Here is a 22,627-nt window from a genome sequence, read left to right as displayed (position 1 = left end):
GCGCTGCAGTGAATCAGGAAAATGAACAGAAAATTGCACGCGTCGGTCCATACTATTACCTTCCACAGTGCAATACGGTGCCAGATGACTCAGAAAGCGGAAAGAAGATAAAAATGTCTGTTACGAAAACTCGACAGCATTCAGAAACTGATAACTTGTTGGTCCTTGCCTAAACGGTCGCAGACAGTCTAGGCGGACGCAGCACATATATAAACTCTACTCTAGAATACAGTTCTGCATCTGTAAAAGCGCCGTGACACCACGCCGGATCTGCACTTCAATGGCCGTGATATGGACCACGGTTTCTCTGTTGGCTCTGCTGCTGGTCAAACCTGCATCCCAAGGTGGGTGAAGTGAAACATATCTCTTCTCTTTGTTGTAAAACAGCTGAGTCATTCACAAGTACATGGACACAAAAGCAGCCACTACTGCTCTTTGCGCTAATAGCTTGCATATTGATGACCATCAATCCAATCGTCATCGGTCGATTTCTGGTTACATCTGGCTCTTGTGTTTTAAATATTGTACCAATGCTAATTAAATGACAACTGCACATTTTTAAGCAAAACTGCTGGTTCATGTCCAATACTCCTCGCATAAAAATTTTAAACACTGGGAAATTGTAACATACCGTTATAGAAATATTGAAGGCGGTGGTCTATTCTTCCGATATGTAGCAAAATTTTCTTTTAAAATGTTTCTATCGATCGCATTCAACAGTTAAGATTGTCACGGAAAAAAATGAAGGAGGCTTTTGACGTTAGGAAAAACATTACCAGAAAAACAAATGCTAGAATTCGTCTGGCTAATCACAAATATATTGATTGTCGTAGTGAAATCTTGAATTGTGTGAAAAAAAGCATGCGTGAAAAGTTTCCCGCTCAAAAATGATTTTGTCCAGAGTTGTACGGTATGGTGAAGAACCCTCATACTTTATACCAAATGAGTGAGAGATAAATGTTTCATTCAAAAACGAAAGAATGTATCACAGACAGAAAGCTACAAGCACCTTGCTTTAAATAGATCGGTGCTTTGCACATACTGTCATGGAGGGAAGACTGATCATTCACACAAAAGAAAGTTCGTGAAAATGCTGATGCAACGGCCGTAAGCTCAAAAATAAAGAAAAACGGAATATTTGCTTTAAATAAAGAGCGTTATCAGTGCGGCTCTCAAAATTGCACACAGATGAATTACGGAATAGTAATACAGATACTATTATGCAGAAAATAATTTGCGGGTTTCATTAACGTTTTTAATCCCGCACTTTTATGTTGGAACTCCAAAATTACTATTGACAATTCACTTGTTTTTTATAATAACAGATAAATAAAATTTAAAGCCTTTTACAATAGCTAAGAATTTTCTCTATTTGTCATTTGTGGAACATGGGCTTTTCCTGTACAAGATGTCCCACCTAACTTAAGGCAGGGATTAAATATACGCCAGCACACTCTAAGACGACGCGACCAAATGCAGGTTGCTGGCTACTGTATGGAGCAACTCACGCTATTTTTTGTTGACCTTAACTGAATAATTAGTCGAAATTCATTAACTAACCTTGCAAGCAAAGAATATAGACGAATAAGTGCAACGAAAAAAGTGCAGAACGGTACACACACGAGCGGCCGCTATAAAATCCAGAGGCGAAATTACACGCCCCAGGCAATGCGCTCCACTGTCTGCGCAGTTTCCGAGGCCGCCATGTCTGAGCACCTTCCCTCCACACAAACACACAAACAAACACACACGCACACGCACACGCACACACACACACACACACACACACACACACACGCACACGCACGCACACGCACACGCACGCACACGCACGCACGCGCACGCACACGCACACGCACACGCGCACACGCACACGAACACACGCACACGCACACGCACACGCACGCACATGCACACGCACACACACACGCGCACACAGGCCCACATACAGGCGCACTCAGGAACACACACACGCACGCATACACAAACACGCGCACAAAAACACACGCGCATACGCCAACGCACACATATGCGCACGCACGCACACACACACAACGCAAGCACGTACGCGCGCGCACACGCCCACACTCGAGCCGAGCGTATTAGGCTGCCCGAAACGCCCTACAGCCAATGTTTGTGTCAATTTGGATACAATAGTCTGGGAAAGCACAGAATTCAACCTGCATATGTCGTTGGCTCATACTCGTGTCGCAAGTTAGCCTCTATTTTGACTAGCATATTTAGATAAACCCAATGAGCAATCTTATGACGCCAACCCGGAGCGCTGTACGACAAACCATTCCGTCACAATTCTGGTACGAATGTCTAAACATCTACACAAACGACAGCTATACGATTGTCCGAAGTGGCGGCTCTCGGCTATCTCTGTGCGTCTTACGGCCACTTGATGATGTCACCCTATTTTTCTTGCAATTTTCTTGCTATCGCCGAGATTATCTGTGCCATCTGCGAGCACATAGGCATACGCCGCCGGATTTTCTCTTATAGGAGCGGCAATGCTTTCAAATTAGAAAACTGCAGCATCGGGGTACTGGTGATTGAAAAATTGGTTATTCTTTTCACTGCTACTGTTTCAAATGGTTTTTAAAAAGAACTCATTGGATCGAAGCCAGACCTTGCTTGAAAATATATTCTTCTTTTCGCTGTTTAATGCAACCAAGACTTTAGAATGCCTTAGGCCCTTTTTATATAAGAAACACAGCTAACTAGCTAGAACTGAGGACGATTCTAGGAGTTGAAATATCTCTTACGAATTTAGTGGGTTTTATTTGTGTGCCATCAAATTCGACGTGGCTAGCAGTTTTAACAGTTAAGTGAGAGAAAACATTGCTGTAATGGTTTATATTAAATGCATCAGTAGTGGCGCAATGTTGCGGCAATAAGTAAGGCGCCTGGCTATAAGACAGGGATCGTGAGCACGCAATGTTGCGGCAATAAGTAAGGCGCCTGGCTATAAGACAGGGATCGTGAGCAAGCAGAAAACAAAGTGATTTAAATTTTCGGCAGCAACAGAAGACGGCGCAAGATATGCTGCATTTGTCTGGGATAGAAATTCATTGATGCTTTCATTTGTTTCTCGAAACCTTTACTTTTCTTTTTGAACTGAAGCACTAGCTTCTTTTCTTTCCCTCCTTTTCGCGTCTCGGTGAGTGAAAGCAACAAGCGCTCAGCATGGGTCTCTGGTGTAAAAACCTGAAGATCTTTTTGGAACCATCAATTTCTTTTGTGGTTCTTATTTTGCTGGACTACAAGAGAAATAACAGATAATTTGAAACTTTATAATACGAGGTCTCAACTACAGAAATCACGTTTGTCCACCACGTATGCATTTCATTTCGATGAGTAAATATCTGATTTGGTAGTAATTCCCATTATGTCCTAAGTACTCTTCTCTAGCAAACCTGCAGACTTCTAGTAGGTAAGACCTAAATCTTGAAGAGTACGACAGTGTGCTGCATCGAAGAAATGCGAAAGCATTTGCGCTTGAATGTCAGGAACTTGTTTTTCCAAGTCATTGTTGTAACGTGACACTTATCACGTGACCCGTGAATGACGTCACCAACTTTTTTGCTAGTGATCGTTGTCTAACGTCAGTACACATCTACATCGCACTTCATTATCATGAGTAGCACAGCGCGTTCACTTTGTGCCCCTCTAATTATTTTAAACCAATGACAGAGGCTCTATAGCGGACTGGTTTCCGCTGTTGACACGGTGTCCATCTTCGCCGCCCTTTTAGTCGTGCTGTCTTCTGACAAAGTACCCTGCGCAGGTCGAAGGCACAAGGATATTAAAAGCTGTTTCTAGAGACTATTTCGCTTCTTCATACTTCAAGAATTCTTTAAGAAGCTGGAAAAAATTTCATGTTTTTTTTTTCCTCTTTCTGGGAGAAGACCTCACATATATTTTGCTTCCATGAGTTTAAAAAATAATTAATAAATATCTTCCAAGAAAAACGTCACCAGATGTCACTGTCATAGTTTATATAAAAAGGAATAGACCAGATTTATAGAGTAAATTGCTGGCCTAGTTGGTTCATAATGCGCAATAGTGGAACCAGTGAAACAGACGCAGGACAAGAACAAGGAGGCACACACACACAACACCACTGGACTTTGAACTGATTTATTGCGAGGAATTCAGCCACATTTATACATACTTCGTGCGCAAACGCACAATTTGGACAAGGTGAGGGAAAGTTTAGGATGATAAGAATTGAAACTCCTTGTCGGTGGTTATGATTGACGGATCGCTTACGCATATCTGCTTATTTTTTCTGATTAAAAACGCTTCCAATAAATCAGTTCAAAGTCCAGCGGTGTTGCGTGTGTGTCTCCGTGTTCTTGTCCTGCGTCTGTTTCGCTGGTTCCAGCATTGCGCATGAGATTTATGTTTATGAAATGTCGAACAAGGAGGAATGCACATTATACTCACCTAATCTGGTTAATTATTAGAAGCCAAAAGCGCGCAGTGTTAAAAAATTAATTCTTTTCTTTACCTTCATTGCCTTTAAGTGGCTATTTTTTGAATTTCTTATGTAGTTCAACGAGATGTCTTACTATCAAACCATTAATACCTCTCTATTCCTGTCTGTAGCCTCCCTTACAGGTGTTTGCTCTTGTGTGGCGGCGCGCACCTGCTATGCTGAGCTTTTTGCTGCGACCAAAATTGAATGGAAACCCTGCCAAGGTGGAGACTGGAACCAAACGTTTGCTGCGGCTTGCGCGTAAGACAATTTTTATTCCGGTACAAATTTTATAACTAAATTCTTCAATAGTGGACTATCTCGCCATTGCTATTCGTCGCCTGTTTACAGAAGGCATTCTGAGGCCTTGTTTGAGAACTGTTAGGGATAAGAGTTAAGCGAGAATACCATAGTGCTCCGCGATTCACTTATGCCATTATCTTGCTAAATCACTCTGCAGATGCTGCAAAGCACGGTCGATCAATTAGACAGGCAGAGCAGTGGATGTAAAATTTCATCTGCAGAAATCCAAAGTAATGGTCCATTTTTTTTTTCAGGAGGACACAGGGGCGCAACAAAAACACACGGACATAGAAGTAGACAGGGACAAGACAGGGACTTCTATGTCCGTGTGTTTTTGTTGCGCCCCTGTGTCCTCCTGAAAAGATATGAACCAACACGCCCAAATACAAGTACTTCTGAGTAATGGTCCAGTCTCGCATGGGAACAGCTGCTCATAATTTGTAAGTAGGTGCTGGAAGTGGCAAGGAAATACATCTTCTTAGGGCAGGTAGTGACTGCTAATCCGGATCATGAGAGGGAAATAATTAGAATAATATTAATCCGGTGCAGCGTATTGCTACTTGTAATGACATTTCATGACGGAAACAACGGTAAAAAAATAGTGTCGAGTAAGATGAGCAATAAATTCCGCCTCAAGACGGCATCCTCACATCATTAATCATAAAAATTGCAATTAACAACAATTAAAATGTACCTATAGAGAAAACACTGCCGACAGCCGGAAAAAAAATGCGACGCTAATTGCTAAAATAGTCACTTTATTCCTAACAACAAACATCTCTTAACACGGGCACACAAAACATGCACAATAATCGATATTAGTCTATAAACATAAGTCTGACGAAAATACAATGTTTGCATTTCAAAACTGCGAAAATAAACAAAGCATGGTTGGAGCCTCCTATAAGCTCTCTTTACTGCCCAGGAGGCGCTGAAATTGTGACACTGTGCCCCTAAGAAGTGCTGCCTCAGTCGCTTGAGTCGCGATAAACGCGCGTCCATACTTTAAATGATGAGGAATACGCATCTGGCTGATAACATTCCTTGCTTAAGTCCTCTGACGCAGCACAGTTAGCTGACGCATGTCGCATGTGATTTCAAAAGAGCACGCAAGCTCATGTGTATAAGCGCATCCCGAAAAAAAAGCACTGCAGTTTTGCGTAAAATGTGGCTGAACCTCTCATTACAATATGCACCACGGCGCTGCGATTCATAGGGTAGATTTTGTTGCTGCTTCCCTATGAATAAAGTGGGATAGGAGAAGCAATAATCACGAGAAAGGCAACGCACAAGACAGTAACTCTTTTGGCGACGAAGAAAGGCAGAGTAGTAATGTTGAAGAAGAAATGTAAGGGTTCATTGAGAATTGCGAATGAGGAATTTAACGCCAGCCGGAGGTATAACTAGTAATGACGAATTATGAAGTTTATTATTATTACTCTCCACATATGGAGTGAAAAAAAACAACCCATTTTTGTAAGGGCAGACATGACCCAACCGCGCATTGCCTTCAACAGCCAGAAGAGCACGCAGAGAAGCCATGAGCATGGACTGCAGCGTGTACTACAGCCAGAATTGTCGAACTTCGCACCTTCTTAAAGCTGGGTTGTTACCTTCGCCCTTATATAACTCATAACGCTATCCACATTTCTTATGCGCTACGCAGGTTACGGCTGTACTCAATAGCCTTCTCGGAATAATTCTTACATTCACGAGGCCTATTTGCTTCAGGGAACTAAAAAGTTAACTGCCGGGACATAGATCAGCTGCTTGGGGGCTGTATGCGTAACAGTGCTCTCTGGGCGTCTCCTTTGCGAATGCGCCAGGTCAGGAGTCCGCAGTGGTAAGCTCTAACGTAATTAAGCACGCGCCTGCCATACCTGGCTGCCGTATAGTTGTTCATGCCTTATTCCTGCTTGACAAGTTTTCGATATAAATATGCGCCCTAACTTCAGCCAATAAAAAGTCCATTAATGCATTTTACTTAATTAGTTTATTTACAGGGACCATTATTGCCCCAAATTGTGTGCGCCAGGCTTCATTACCAACGTGAAAAAGCGGCATTAGCGTATGGCGTTTCACTTTTCTTTCTAGAAATCAGTAGTCTAATTTTGAATACCCTGTGTATGCCATACGTTGCTGACAAGAATCACGCTGTGTTTCAGTCAGTTCGCACAGAAACGCCCATGGTAACACACGTCATTTCCGCTTCTGAGCCGGGATTTGATCTCTGCATCACATCATCGGAGTGCTCAGCGCTTAAACCAGTGCCATTCACAACACGTCAATATGCGCGCCTAAGGCACTTACAAATATGTTGTCCTCCACTCCTAAAAACTGCCGCTGTTAGTAGTCTATATGTAACCTGACCAAAGTTAAACTGCCACCTCGTGAGGACTTTAGTACCAAATTGTATATCTTCTGTGGAATTCATCGGGTTCGATTTGTTCAACTAGAACATTCATGTGGGCCGCGGGGCGAATTGTTCCAACAAAAAATGGTACGACTAATCAGCAGCAGAGTCAACATCGCCCTGACAGGCCACTATTTTAACCATCAGGCTCGCGAACATGCACTGAATGTTGAAAGCGAATAAAATCGCCATTTGGCTGATCATTCCAAGACATGCCGCGAATGACTGCCACCTTTCAAGGCAATGGGGTTACTTGAAAGAGCCAACGGCAAAATTTAACGAGAGTTTATTAAGGCTGTTGAAAAAAAGTTTGAGTGACCTGCATCAACACAGCAGCACTCAACGTGCTGGATAAAAAATTTTTTTTGGGACGGCACTGCAATGTGACCAAGGCTGGATAGGGACAAACGATAGATTATTATAGAAAATAAACGTTGCTTGAACTTGGTGATCTTTATGTCGTTGACTTCCCAATGGTGACTGTGCCCTATTTTGCAGCAGCGTCACTTTTCCGGAGTGATTTAAAAACCTGCACTAATATTATTAACAATGAATCTTTGTTTCATGGTGGACAACATCTGCGACCGCGTTGCTGAAATCAGTAGCGTATTATGCCAATGACTCAATGGCTTCTATTACCGATTCACGTTTGCAGGAAGCTGACGCCTCAATCGGAGTGCTACCATCAGTTCACAGCCTGTCCGGAAGACCTCAAGGCCAACCTGAGCTCTTTCGAAGATGGTTACACACTTCGCCGGGATTTAATTTGCGATGCAAATGCTGTACAAGGTGTGTACAAAAAATATAATTAACCGCCATACCCTCAGGCCAGCTTGTAAGTTTTCAGATAGAGCCGTAAAACACAGGGTAGGGGAAAGGGGGCGTGTAATGCTTCCTTCGCGTTAAATAAATAAAAATGGAAGGTTTCTTCATTCAACTCCAAACGCTCAAACGACAGCTATTTAAAAAAGGATAAAGCAGCCCTCAGTTTTTAGAGCGAAAGCTCTACTCATCCGGTGCAAAGCTGACGGTCATGTGGCTGGGAAGACTGACTTTCAAACTAGAAGGAATGGAGGTTTGTCTTTGACGTCATGCCACGTGACTCGCTATACCTTGCTACAGCTGCGGTTCTTTGGCGACGGCACTGACTTGCCTCGCAACTATAAAATGACGTAATTGACTGCGCCGCGCAACAGCTGGGTATGCGGAGCCGACTGCACTCTCGCAACTGCAAGAAATTGCGTGACGGGCCGTTCGCTACAGAAAATCGTGTGGCGTGTACTCACGTTCACACAAAGCCATGGATGAGCAACGTGCCGCAGCTAGTGCTTCGACAATTTATCGTCACTGTTCAGCTGAGTCTGGTGGTCTTTACGAGATGGAAAGGACTCAGATCGGATAACCGTGCTTAGCAGAGCTTCCGCTCGTCTTACTAGTTTCATCCGGTTAGAACCACGGAGAATTTTTTTTCTCGACGACAGGATGTCAGAACTTGATCACCGGAGCATCAGCCGTAATTTTATGCTTGAGGTTTTACTTACAGTCGTAGCCAAAAGTGGAGAGACCTCGGCTCCTGCGGCAGAAGCGACTGGGAGCTCTCACCGCTGCGCTGTTATCTCTCGCCGCACCTTCTCTGAGAGAGTGCTTAGAGTAACGGGCGCCTTCCCGGTTGCTCTCGCGCGGTTGCTTATCATGCTTCATAATTTTTTTGTGCGGCGTTCGATCACTCATGTGCCGACGGTCGCGACAAAGAGGACGCATTGCAAATTGTCGAGGCCATGGTGCAATCTCGCAGTGGCGGGGCTCACGGATTGCAGCGCGGCGTCAAACCCCGGACCTCCAGACTGTCAAAAAGACCGACAATAGTTCCAACGATCTCTGTTATTTTCTTCACACTGAAGACTCGTTTGTTCTTACCTCGAGCTGCGAACTCATCTGCACGATGGTTCTGCTGTATGCGCCTTCTAATAGCGTATTCCAATCGGCTATCCGGAATAAGATTTCTTGCTCCATGAGCCAAAGCCGCTTCAAAGAGAGACTTGAGTTCAGATCCTAAGTTCTGATTGGCTACTGCGACGCCACCACGCATTTTCTGCTCCTGCGTTTGCTAGCACCAAGTTCTTCCAGATTGCTGGTAACCAGAAGTGGAAAGACCACAGGAAATTTGACAGAACTTGAGTTGTCCGCATCGACGTTTCCCGCTCCATCTTATAATTCGGTGGTGGAGTGTTAAAGCGTGCGTTCCTTCCGACAGCATACTGTGGCTGTTGCGCAAACTTGCACTCAATGACAAGGAAAGAACTCTGCGGTTTTGCTGCTGACACGTTCAGCAGCTTCGCTACGATGACGGCTCTCGACACAGAGCGAATAATAAAATGGCTCGCACGCGTGAATTCGATCCCAGCCCGCTTGTCAGCGAAACCAAGAGCGCCTTCTTGTGGTCTTTGGAAAAAAAAAACTCGTGACGCATGGAAATGCGTTTTTGAGCAGGACAGAATCATTAGGAAAGGCGTTCTGCGCACATTTGGACCATTCTTGTCAAGTCACTGGCGCCAATTCGTAGAGCAGCACATAGCTTCAGCTGGTTCTGAGGAGTTGGGAATAACGCGATTAAATATGGCGGGAGCCTTTCGCTCAGCTGCATGCACTAAAAATGGCCGACGCTGTGAAGCCCGATTTAGATGGCAAGCAGTTGCGTTACACCTCCTGTGGTCTGTCCTCTTTCGTTTGCCTGCTATCTTTCGCTTGCCTGAGTTAAAACCACTCTTCCTTCAGTGTGGAGAAAATAATTTGGGGGCACTTTGACAATATAAACTTCGTGAGGTTAAAGCCTTTCGGCGTGACCGTGGCTGCTGCTGTTGCTGCCCATGTGAACTAGCATTAATGACGAAGCATTTGAACCGAACGGTAGGAGGCTGGTTGCGCGGCACCGACTCGGTCGACAGCCGCGAGGCGTCTGACGCGGGCGCGGTGTATGCACGCAGGCGTCGCCACCTCGCGCATGCGCAGTGACTCCCAATGACGAAGAAGTACTGCGCAAAGGTTGCAATTTCACTTTTCATTTTTTTTATTATCACTAATTTATCACTAATTACCATCAGTTAATTTTTACCAAGTCCGGCGTTTTCCCGTCCATTCTGGTTTTCTTTTTCACTGTGCTGTGGCGACTTCCGTTGGATGTGACGTCACACCATTTTTTGGACGCGATTTTTGACATTTTTGACTATACTTAACTAAAGCTCTACAGTCACCAAATTTCAATTCTAGGTTCATTTTTCCCTTCTTTATCTGATGCAACCATACTTTTTATCCTATCTTAATTAGTTGCCGAGTTATGTCACTTTTCTTTGACGACTTCCGGTGAATGTGACGTCCCACCGTTTCCGGGGCTATATCGATGTCCCCACTATTTCGAAGCAATTTTGACATCTTTGGCTATCAAAATTAGGTATTATCTCTACAGCCATCAAACTTGGTTTTTAGGGTCATTTTCTCTTAAGCAACCGTTGTATTTCTCTACCCTTATTAGTTCCAACCAACCGAAGCGTCACGGACGGACGGAGGGACACGATCTTGGCCGCGAGCATGAGCCATGAAAGGCTTTCACCTTATTACGAAACATCCATGCAACTAAAATCAAAGGGGCCTTTATCACTCCGCAACGCTGTGGTTTGGCGCCGGATGGCCGCCCACTTGCACAGCTACTGCGAGACAGCTGCACGTGATGGACACTTTGCGATTTGCGCCGAACGCCACACTAGAGTATCTGAACGCTACGTTAGAAATTCATCAAGCGCGGTAAGCACCCGTGCGGGAGCGAGAGCGAAGTTTGCCGTCTTTGTCGTCAGTCGGGCCATTCGCGCATCGAGCGCGCTCTGCTGTGCGGCTTCGGAGCCAGTTTTGCCGCAGTAGCCGCGGTCTGTCCATTTCTGCTGCAGAGTGTACGCAGTACTTACTAGCCCTGTTTTCTTTACTGTTTAAAAGTAATCAAACACGGAGACTTCAAATGGCAAAAGTGTATTTATATTTATTGACATGATGTATTTTTACTATTTTTTAGTATCCATTTTACTGCAGTAATGAGTTTTAGAGGAATCTCCCGAAGCACAGTATATTAGTGAAATAATAGTGACTACCCATTAACTTCCATGCAAGCTTAGCTGAGTCTTCTGCGAGATCTCTGTGTCCTTTCTGCAGGACATGGGTGGATGCGAATAGGTAATCGGTACCATATTTTTATTATCTGTAAGATAACAAAGAACGAAGCCGATTACGATAATTCTTAATGAGGCGAAATATTCCTTTGTGCTTACTTTAAAACAGCACGAAACGGAAAGAAACACGGATAACTAAGCTAACGAAAATGCGCGGCGAAACTTTTTTTGACTGAAAAACTCCTCTCATCAATAGGAACTAAATTTGTTTTACTGTTCTTTACTTCCAGGCAGAGTATGCAGGTTACTTTGTCCAAAAGATTTAGAAGTGAGTAAAGGAGCGCTTCGCCATATCTGAATCCCAGTGTCTCTTTTTGGCGCTGCGGCTCACACATCGTATGGGCCATTTCTCCCGCGTGTAAATTTCTTAAACTCCCGAACTTTGCGTCTCATGTTTATTGCAAAAGAATACTGCAAGCTTCTATAAAATTTGTTCTCGATTTATTTTACCATTTTTATTTTACTATATCGGATGTTGAGCTTTTGCATGAAGTGTAATTTACCTTGAGCTATTTTTTATTCCACTCGTATTTCATATCAAGGTAGCCTTCAGCTCACGCCGTAACAAAAAATTTTGAAATTTTTTGGCGTTTCCTGGTTCGGCGCTGACGCAGAGGCCAATCCCCTTATTATGTAATGTTGTGTTTTGGAACATACAATGTTTCTGAGGATATCTCGGCGATAATCACTCCCTATTATTGTTAATAGTACTGGAAATGTATCAGTAGGCTCTAGACAATAATGTGCACTATGGCTCTATATAGGCAGAGATAACATTCCCAATCTCTCGGCATCATACTTTTCCAGTTTACCAGAAAATTGATGCCTGCCTGAGGCAGGATAGACATTTTCTTGAAGAATGCATCATGACGCATACACGAAATGCTGGCGAGTTTTCGGAACACCAAATATGCAGGTAAGAAATGCGAAATTCACGTGTCTGTAGAAAAGAGAGTGCTTGATTAATTGCGTGTACAATGTTGTGCACAGCTTACTACAAAAAAAAAATGGCCAGGCTTAGCTTGGTTAAGCCAAGAATGCGTTGCATATCTCTATGGAGTTCCGTGCTGCTCCGTTGACTCGATAGGCTATTGACTCGGTCGCCATTGAAACTGCCCGTGTAGCAGCGCTCGATCGCCTTTGAGTCGATAGACTATCGGTTCGAGGGTCCTCGAAATGACCGTGTGACAGGGGTATAAGACTGTCCCGGCGAAGGAGCGCAGCTCTTTTATACATATGCCGTGACGTCAATCATAGCGCAGCGCCCCTAGCGGGAGGAGCGGGAGTCAGGTGGTGGCTGCGGCCGCGCGGGACCGCGCTAGTTGGGGCCCAGCTTTTCCTCCAGCTGTCGTGACGTCACGTCACGTGGTTGCGCTAAAGGTCAATGGTGGCTGCCCGGCCGCGTCCAAGGGCTGAACTGAGTGATTGCAATATGCAACGCATAAATTTTACCAGGTGGTGAAAATTAAAACCCTTTAAACAGCCTTCTTTTGCTCCGCCAGGAACAGCAGTGTAAACTTTTATGCAGCATTAGGACTCCTTTTTTCCAGGTTTTGCTGAAGCGAACGGCAATATGCTTGAAGCAAGTATCGTAGAACATAGTTTTTTTTAGTGCCAAGATAAATTATCCCCTATTCTCGCAAAATTAAGTGTCGCACGTCCTCCGTACTGGCAGCATACCTGGTCTGAAACTTTAGAACATTTACGTTTAAAGGGTAGCCAGGATAAGAGCTACACTGCAACATTGCCCGCAAAGGTACTGAACCAACTCAGCCGCGTACTGAGCCACTTGGCGTATCGGTTCCTTGGGCCATGCGGCTGCCGGCACAGTCTGTGGCGGTGAGCCTTCTATACCGGCGATTTCTCGTGCTGCTTGTTCGCACATAGTCTTTCTCATCATTCAGTCATTTGCTCCACGCTTCCAGATTCCGGCGGCCGTAGCGATGCCGTCGGGGCTATGAAATTGATGGGCTTTTGTGAACACAGACGGACGGACGGGCGTGGGTGGATGTGGATGGATGGATGGACGGATCAATGGATGGATGGATGGATGAATGAATGAATATGATTAATTGAGACGACAAGGTCTATGGTACAGGAGCAAAACGCAGATGTCCTCTGCTTGACGGGGCCCATACACCCGAAACACTGCTAGCCTGCAACAAAGGAAACAAAGACATTGTACATGTTTTTTGCACATTGGCAGATGCAATGACGCTGTGCATGACGTGATTTTTGATGGTAAAAAATAGCATGAACCAGACAGAATACACAATCGAGTGTGTTTTCTTGTTTATTCCGCCTAGTTTGCACTTTTTTCACCATTATTATTTAGCAAAAATTCCAAACCTCACCGCGTGAGTGTCTTCCTTCCATTGTCTGTTCGTTCTAGTTTTCGCTGTTTTTTGAAACTAAATCATCACAAACTAGGTATAACTTCTTCTTAGCTAGAGCTTTGCTGAGACGTCAAAACGTTGAGAAGGCGGTCTAGCAGGTGGGACACTTGGTTTAGCTCGAAGAAAACCGGTCTAGCACTACGGCGGGACTAACAACGCAAACTGAGAGTCGCGCCTACCATGCTGCCCACAACAACAGCTCAAGGAACCAACCAGCATGGCATATAAAGCGTGCCCCCCCCCCCCCAAAAAAAAAAATCTCTAAGAACACATAAGTAGCATCACGAGCATAATCTGATAGTGTTGCTAACCTATGCGGTTTGAGGAGGTCGCACAATCTTCCTAAGCTTTCCCACTGCACGAAAGTTCCTCACAGTGCCAGCAGAATGTTGGTGTCAGTATGTATGAAGCGTGCGTAGAATGCGGCCGGGTTCAGAGCGGCTAGAAGCCTGTCAGTGTTGTTGTACTTCAATGCAATAAAGACAAAACTTCATCAGTCGTCATGGGGTAGTGCGCCTGGCTCGCGACCTAAAGAGCAACGGTTAAAACCCTGACTGGACTACTTAATTTTCAGCAGAATCACCGTTTCACTTTGCAGGCAGTAATGGTGGTGGAATAAGATTAAAGCTCTCTTGGCCAATGAGGAATCTTGCCGTGACGTCATCACTGCTCTACTCGACGCGTAACTACAATGCTGGGTTAACCGAAGAGATGGAAAGTTAAAGACATCGCAATAATAAGCAGTTTTAGCTTGGCGTACGAAGAATAGCGTGTTTTGCATTGCGAATGCGCCAAAAGCTATGATACAGCCTCACCGTACACTCGCGTTCCGGGCGATATATCCCGAGTCTGGCGTGAGCGGCTCTTGAGTACGCTGAGATGACGTTTCCAAATAGGCGGAACGCAATTCGAAGGAGGACCCCTCGCTTTCAGTACGTTCGCTTGCCATAAATAGGGCATTTGGCTCTCGCTTTGTCTCACCTAGCCTATATCAAAAGTTATGAGCGAGGACTTTGTTTTATTTTTTTTATTTAGAGCGACGTTCTTGCTCCTGCTGGGCCTAATAAGGAGCGCCAGTTTGTTGAAAAAAGTGGGTTCCCACGCTAAAACAAGCATCGTGTAAATAGGCTAAATATCCAGTAAGTAAGCAGGGAATAAGGAACTAGAAATAGAGAGCTGCGAAAGATAGGGATGAAATGCCGTAGGTGAAAACTGGATTAGTTCAATGGAAAAGAAGAGGACTGTATGCCTAAATAGGAACTCGAAAATGCAGATCAGGAAGAAGTAGTTCTGAATTAACTCAAGGGGCAGTGCCACACTCTTTCAACTTAAATCAGTGTGTCTTATCACGCCAAAGTAGAAAAATAAATTTAACAAAGCCACCAGATTTGCTCTGCGTGGTACATCTTCAGAAAGAATTGAACATTTTATACTAGGGTGCGGCGGTATCCATCCGGATATCGATGCAGGCAGAGTCACTCATCCAGTGGTCCTAAGGATTATAGAATAATGGGCATGTGAACGACTCTGACGTAGAACCCAGCCGAAACCGATTGAAAGTTTGGTGGCTAAAAAGAGGAGTGCTTACATAGGCTTAAAGTGCAGTACTAGAATAGTATTTAAAGAAATTGGCGAATTTTTACACTAAATTATTACACCATTATTACAGTGAAAGAAAAATAAGGAAAAAGCCACCCATCCATTCATCCATCCATCCATCCACCCATGCATTCATCCGTCCGTCCGTCCGTCCGTCCGTGCACTCACTTCCTCATCATATTCCTCTTCCTCATCATTATCATCTCCGTTTTCATATGCTAAATTAGAAGTGCTGGTATGATAAACAGCTTGACGGCGTTCAAATTATTTGCGCTTTCCATACGTAAGCTTGGATGAGCTATTCTATAACTGCCTAATAGCGAAGGCAGCTGCAGATGGGAGAGGCTCCTCAAGCCGAGAGAAGGCCAGAGAGACTCGATCGACCAAGTAGGCCTTCCAGAATCAATGGTTCCTACCTGTACTAGTGTGCGGATTCAACCAAGTATAAGCCATTCTGGTATGAGCAAAATTTGCCCTAGAATGCTTGTCAGGCTTTCACCTACACTCGTCGATCCGACTAGGAACTCTGTTTTGAAACCACATTTATGTTTTTCATATTTTTTACAGGGTGTTCTACATATCAACCTGGTGCGCTCGAAACACCATTGCTAAGAGCTGCCCTGCCGAAAGTGACGCTGCCATAGCGTTCCTGATCCAAGCGTCCGCCTCATTCCTACTCCTGCACGGGTGCTTGTGATCGTCTCAAGTTAAATGCTGCTCCGAAAACTTTTGCCAAGGCACTGTAGCGTCAGCCGTTCTCGAAAGTCTGAAGAGCAGCTAGGCTGAATGGGCGCAGCGGTACTTGCCTGAGTAAAGCTTTTTTTTCATGAAACACAACGTCAAGCATACTTCTTGGTTCCTTGACAATGAAAAAAATTCCGAATAAAGTATTTCTTGCTTCAAGGGCTATAAAATGTTTATTATGAAACGTGCACTCAAGGCGTGCTGCGCGAGGTTTTAGTGTAAAGGCAATGCTGGCAAAAGGCCAGCCGAAGGAGTGGTTCTTTGTTAAAGGGTCCCTGAAAAGGTTGTTTGATGTTGCCTATAAAATGCTCGCATTATGTGCAGTATAGAAAAACGAGTGTTCATGCCGCGTGCAAGACCTCAAAAGTTAGCCGATAATTTAAAATACAGTTTTTAGAAGTCCCGCTTGCGCGCCTAGCGGCGACCTGCTGTGCTGCGCTTTCGCCCTAATCCGTGCTCGTTTCGTCCCCATTCACGCTCGTTACGTCTTGTAGCCCTCGTTACTTCAGCAGCGGATTGCTGGCATTGGTTCGCGCGCGTCGGAAGCCGACGGAGGTATCGAGTGCGAAGGGCCGCAGAGGCACGCCATTTCACCATGCAAAAAGCTACGAGGAGCGATGGAAAGGCGGGAAGACGCTGATATTCAAATTTTGACTACAGATAACAGCTTCCACAAAACGCATCAAAAAAATTCTTGCTGGAGGATATTTGTGAAGCGGCGCCCTTTAGCATCCTAGGCACATCGCATCTTGTGGAGACCCCTCTCCCAGCCCATTTAAGTAATCATTTTATAATGACCAGTTTCAGAAGCTTAAGTATCGGACAAGGAATAAATTGGCTTAGAAAAAGTGACGCGGTTTTCTCTATAAGTTTCTCCTTAGCTGCTTGTGCTCAGGAATGCTGAAGCATCTTTCAACGTGAAATAATGCCGGAGTGTTCAGTTCTGTGTATTAATATAGAGAGCACGACATCATAAAGGAATGTTCAGAGAAAACCAAGATAAGGAAACATGACTTACAGTTTTCCTGTCAATGTGCTGGATAGGATTACATGAATGCTTCTGTTTATAGTTTCCGGGTGTTCAACGTCCAAAAGCGGCTCAGGCTATGAGAGACGCTGTCGGGAGGAAATTTCAGCCACATGAGGTTCTTTTACGCACACTGATTTCGCACTGTGTCTATAATTTCACCTCTATCGAAATGGAGCCCCAGGGGCGGGATCGAAGCCGCGTATTCCGGGCCAGCAGCCGAGCGGGTTAACCACTCAGCCACTGAAACGGCGATAACAAGGGGACGTGGAGGGTTTAACGCATATGCCACTCTCGAGCGACGAAATATTTGAGATCTTAACATAATGCTGGCCGCAACCGAGGAACACGCGCGTCCACTGCTCAAGTCCATGCGCTAATTTGTCCCTAGGTGCGTATTTTCAAGGCGGACACCGCCAATTTGAAGCCCCCGGACGATGTTCACATGCGTGCTCATGGCGCAGGGCACGATATGAGCGGCAGAGGTTGGGGTACGCGCTAGGGTAACAGTCCCTATAAGAGAGTTACAGCATACAGCGATTTGCGATCTGCTGACGTGTATTGCTTCCGCAGTCGCCATTGTTCTTGTGCAAATCTCTGTGAGGCTGCCAGATGGCGCCAGGTGCCGGAAATCTCCAGGCATGCCTGCCGCGTTTGGGCCAACCAGCGAGTACGCACTGGGGACGCGCGGTAGCAGGTAATGGGAGCGGATCGTGCTATGCTATAGCTCGCTTCTGCCTGTCAGCACTTCTATCGTGAGCTAGGTTTTGCTGAGAGACGCAGAAACACCAGGTGTGTCCAATCCTGAAGTTGGCTGCAGACTGGTTTTATTTACAAATGAAACGTGCGCAGAAGCATCCCGGAAACAGTGGGTCTCTTGGGTCGTGGATGAGAGGCGTGTAGATCTTACACTTCACCTTTTCATGGGGTCGTGCATTAAGACGTGGCATACGCAACCTATGCGAAACGCGCAGGAGTAACCGTTCCTTGTTCTGAAAGCAACAATGGAAACACCTCACGAAGCCCCTAACAATGTGGCTGCGCTGCCAAGCGATTTATGCAGAGGAATAGTTTTTTCAACGCACCTTCCGCTGAGTACCTCTAAAGACACAAACAAAAAAAAACTCGTTGAGTAGCGCCAGGTTCAAGATGTACTAAGGCCTGTTGCCACAATTTCGGCGTCCTTGTCATCGCGGTCATCGCGTTGCGCTCTGGGCAGAAGGGTTCGCAGATTTCTCCGTGGTAAATGAACTGTGCTGGTGGCAGAAACGCCCTATATGGGGACTCCATAAGTTTTCCGTCCCTAAGGTCACTTTGTTCTCCTTCAGCTATCTGGATGATTCTCGTGTAAACGTTCTGAGAAGCTAATGTGCATTTGTAATTTCTCTAGACTGGGGCCGCGCTCGTGTGCGAGCCGCAGTAACTAACTTGTCATTAAACGTTTTAAAATAAGGAGTGTGGAATGCATTGGATGAAAGTATGACTTGAATGAAACAGCTGAATATTGTCCAATCTATTCGTATACATCATGCGTTGGAAAGAACGCGTGTGGAGTAACGCCAGATTTGGTGCTCCGCTCTATTTTTTCCTTGAAAAGAGCAGTATACAAAATTCTTAGCCGCCACGCCCTCCAAATCTTACGTTCTGTGAAAAGACCAAGGCGGAAAGCTGGGCCAGTTGTTGTGTCATCAGTAATTAAAAGACGTGCATATATCTAGGACACAGACATAAAAGAAGACAGGACGAGCGCTCGTCCTGTCTTCTATGTCTGTGTCCCGGTCATTTGCTCTAGTCTTTTAAATAAAGTGTAATGGGACCGACAGGCGCAGCGCAGCGAAGAAGCGGACGAGTACAAGCGGGACAACGAAGAAGCAGACGAAGTGCAGCTGGGTTTTTTTCGAACGACGCCTGTGAGTGTGCCCGTCGTGTCGCCGGTCAACCAAGACCAACCGACCTGTGCTTCAAATAAACACCTTGACACTTGGTGGAGGTGCCTCGGTTCCCCTCCCGGTCCTCATCCTGGAACTTCGAAGTGGAACGCTCCTCGTCTCCGCCACCATGCCGGAAGGTCCGAGTGAACCATCGCAGCCCATCCCTGCCACAGTACTCTGTCACGGGGTGTAGCGCCAGCGTCACCCTTCTCCATTTAGTGGCACCGATGACCAAGACGTCGACGATTGGCTGGCCTCCTATGAGCGCATCAGCACTTACAATCGGCGGGACGATTCCGTGAAACTTAGCAACGTCCTCTTCTATCTAACGGTCGTTGCCAACCTATGGTTTCGCAACCATGAGGCCGATCTTCCCACCTGGTCGTCCTTTAAAACGAGCTTCGCCGACGTTTTCGGCCGCCCCGCCGTCCGGAAGCTTCGCGCCGAGCAATGTCTTCGTGCTCGATCTCAGCTCCCTTCCGAGACGTTCACAAGCTACATCGAGGACATCGTTGACCTGTGCAAGCGTGTCAACCCCTCCATGTCCGAAGGGGATAAAGTCAACCACATACTTAAAGGCATAGCCGATGACGCTTTCCAGATGCTGCTGGCGAAGAACCCCACCTCCGTCGCTACCGTCATCCAGCTGTGCCAAAGCTTCGACGAACTCCGCAAGCAACGCGCATCTACGCGGCAGTCCGGGGCGCCTGCGGGGGTCTTGCTGGCTTGGCCCTTGGTGGCTCGTCTGCTGAGCAGTCCCTGTTCATGCAGCAGGTTAAAGACTTCATCCGCGAAGAGATCGCTCGCCAGCTTTCTCTGCTGCATCACATTCCCGACCCCGTCTGCCCTCCGCACGACCTGGCGCCATCTCTCACGCCCACTATCCGACGTGCTATTCAGGAGCAGGTCGCTGCAGTTCTGCCATCCAGTCCCCCACCTCCTCCTGTGGCAGCGCCGCTCACCTATGCTGAAGCAGTCACCGGTACACGGCGCTCGCCCACCTCTGCCGCCTACCCTACAACCCGGCCTTTTATGCTCCACCGCCGTCTATACCCCCGCCGCAGGTCCCGGTTCGTCGACCCCGCCGAAACCCTACGAACCCCTGGCGTACCGAGGACAATCGACCGATATGCTATTCCTGCGGTCCTCCGGGCCATGTCGCACGCTTTTGCCGTCAGCGATCTCCTCGTTCTGGCGATTTCATGCGCAATTTCCGCTACGATTCCGGGCCGCCCTTGCCTAATGTCTCTTCTGCCTTCTCTACACATCGCTCCCAGTACCCTACTCGCCGCTCGCCTTCCCCTCGTCGACGTTCCATTTCTCCGATGCTCCGCCGCCCGGTCCCTCTCCCAGAGGAAAACTGACTGCCGCAGTTCAGGAGGCAAGAACTGCGTGTTTTGCCAACTTTTTAAGTCCTCCGTGTTCTCCTGCTAACGTGACTGAGGTGTCTGTTGAAGGCGTCCCCGTTCTCGCGCTCGTCGACACGGGTGCTGCAGTGTCCGTAATTAGTGATGCTCTTCGCCGCAAACTTCGTAAGGTGACAACGCCGCTGTCTGACTTTTCACTACGTACGGCCACCTCTCAGCGCATCCACCCCAACGCAGCCTGCACGGTCCGCGTTTCTATCAACGACGTCGCCTATACCATCGAGTTTGTTGTGCTGACCGCCTGCTCTCACGATGTCATCCTAGGCTGCGATTTCCTCTCGACCCACCGTGCAGTGATTGATTGTGCCCGTGCGGAACTTGAGCTTTCTCCCCTGTGTGATGTTTCGTTGTGTGACCTACCTGTGCGCTCCGCTAAGCTTCTTGTAGCTGCCGACACCGACATACCTCCCTCCTCTTCAGCCCTCGTTCCGCTCCGCCCCGACTCTTTCCTCAGCGGCCCTGTTCTTTTCACACCTACCGCAGCAGCCACTCGCCATCAGCGCCTCCTCATTCCATTCGCCGTTGTCTCGATTTGCGATGGCCACTGCGCCATCTATGTCACCAACCCATTTTCTTGCCCGTCGTTTGTTCTTCGCGGCGAATGTCTCGGCTCTATTGAAGAACTGGACCCTGCTCTTGCTTCCGAGTTCTCCGATACCCGTGCCTGCTCCCCAGTTACTGCCTTAGCCTGTTGTGCGACAGCGCCCGATCCGATTTCCATCGACGTCTTTCGTCGTAACATCGCTCCCGACCTTCCGCTCGCTTACCGTGACCAAATCTTGGAATTTCTCTGCCGCTTCCGCAACTCTTTCGACCTTTCCCAGCCCTCCTTGGGGCGCGCATTAACCGTCTCTCACACAATTGACACTGGTACCCACGCTCCTTTGCGTCAGCGACCGTACCGAGTCTCGCCGAGCGAGCGCCGCGTCATCCGTGACAATGTTGACGACATGCTTCGGCGCGGCATAATACAGCCTTCTCACAGCCCTTGGGCCTCTCCTGTTGTCTTGGTGATGAAAAAAGATGGCTCCATCAGGCTCTGTGTGGACAAGCGCCGTCTCAACAAGATCACACGCAAGGATGTTTATCCTCTACCCCGAATCGACGACGCACTGGATTGCTTGCAGGGAGCGGAGTATTTTTCATCCCTCGACTTACGCTCCGGCTACTGGCAGGTCCCGATGGCAGCGAACGACAGGCCGAAAACCGCTTTCGTCACCCCAGACGGCTTGTATGAGTTCAATGTGATGCCATTCGGCCTCTGCAATGCTCCAGCCACATTCGAAAGGATGATGGACACTATTCTCAGTGGCCTCAAATGGGAAACTTGTCAGTGTTACCTAGATGACATTGTCGTTTTTTCCAAAGATCTTCCTTCCCATCTGCACCGCCTTCAGCGCGTACTCACTAGCCTTACTGACGCCGGCCTCCAACTAAACTTGAAAAAATGGTACTTCGGTGCAACGCAGCTCACAATATTAGGCCATGTCATCTCCAAAGACGGCGTTCTTCCTGACCCTGCCAAACTTCGCGCCGTCGCTGACTTCCCCAAACCAACCACCTTAAAAGAACTTCGCAGTTTTATAGGCTTATGCTCATATTTTCGCCGCTTCATCCGAAATTTCGCCAGTATCATCGCCCCTTTAACGCAGCTTCTTACCGGCAGCCCGAATCTTTCGTCTTGGTCCCCCGCCTGCGATACCGCGTTCAGCACTTTACGCCGCCTGCTGGTCTCTCCCCCCATCCTTCGCCATTTTGATCCCGCCTGTCCGACAGAAGTTCACACTGACGCGAGCGGTGTGGGCTTGGGCGCAGTTCTTGCCCAGCGAAAGCCTGGGTATCCGGAATACGTCGTCGCTTACGCCAGCCGCGCCCTCACCAAGGCGGAATCAAACTATTCTGTCAAAGAAAAAGAATGTCTCGCCATCATTTGGGCAATTGCCAAGTTCCGCCCTTACCTTTACGGCCGGCCCTTCTATGTTGTCACAGACCACCACGCCCTATGCTGGCTATCCTCCCTCAAAGATCCTTCTGGCCGATTCGCCCGCTGGGCTTTACGTCTCCAGGAGTTTGATATACACATCATT

The 22,627-nt window shown here is 46.9% G+C and overlaps 1 protein-coding gene across 1 annotated transcript; it reads left to right on the top strand.

The window, feature by feature from the left end:
• Positions 1–280: 280 nt before the first annotated feature.
• Positions 281–16,314, top strand: LOC144103348 (uncharacterized). The gene is made up of 5 exons (XM_077636091.1): positions 281–344; positions 4,618–4,747; positions 7,858–7,991; positions 12,224–12,332; positions 15,979–16,314. The coding sequence occupies exons 1-5, from the start codon at positions 281–283 to the stop codon at positions 16,106–16,108; spliced, it is 567 nt and encodes a 188-aa protein (XP_077492217.1). The 3' UTR covers positions 16,109–16,314.
• Positions 16,315–22,627: the final 6,313 nt, after the last annotated feature.

Source organism: Amblyomma americanum, chromosome 9, assembly GCF_052857255.1.
Source record: "Amblyomma americanum isolate KBUSLIRL-KWMA chromosome 9, ASM5285725v1, whole genome shotgun sequence".
NCBI lineage: Eukaryota > Metazoa > Arthropoda > Arachnida > Ixodida > Ixodidae > Amblyomma > Amblyomma americanum.
The sequence above is the reverse complement of the archived record's forward strand: the minus strand, read 5'-3'. Positions and strand labels throughout refer to the sequence as shown.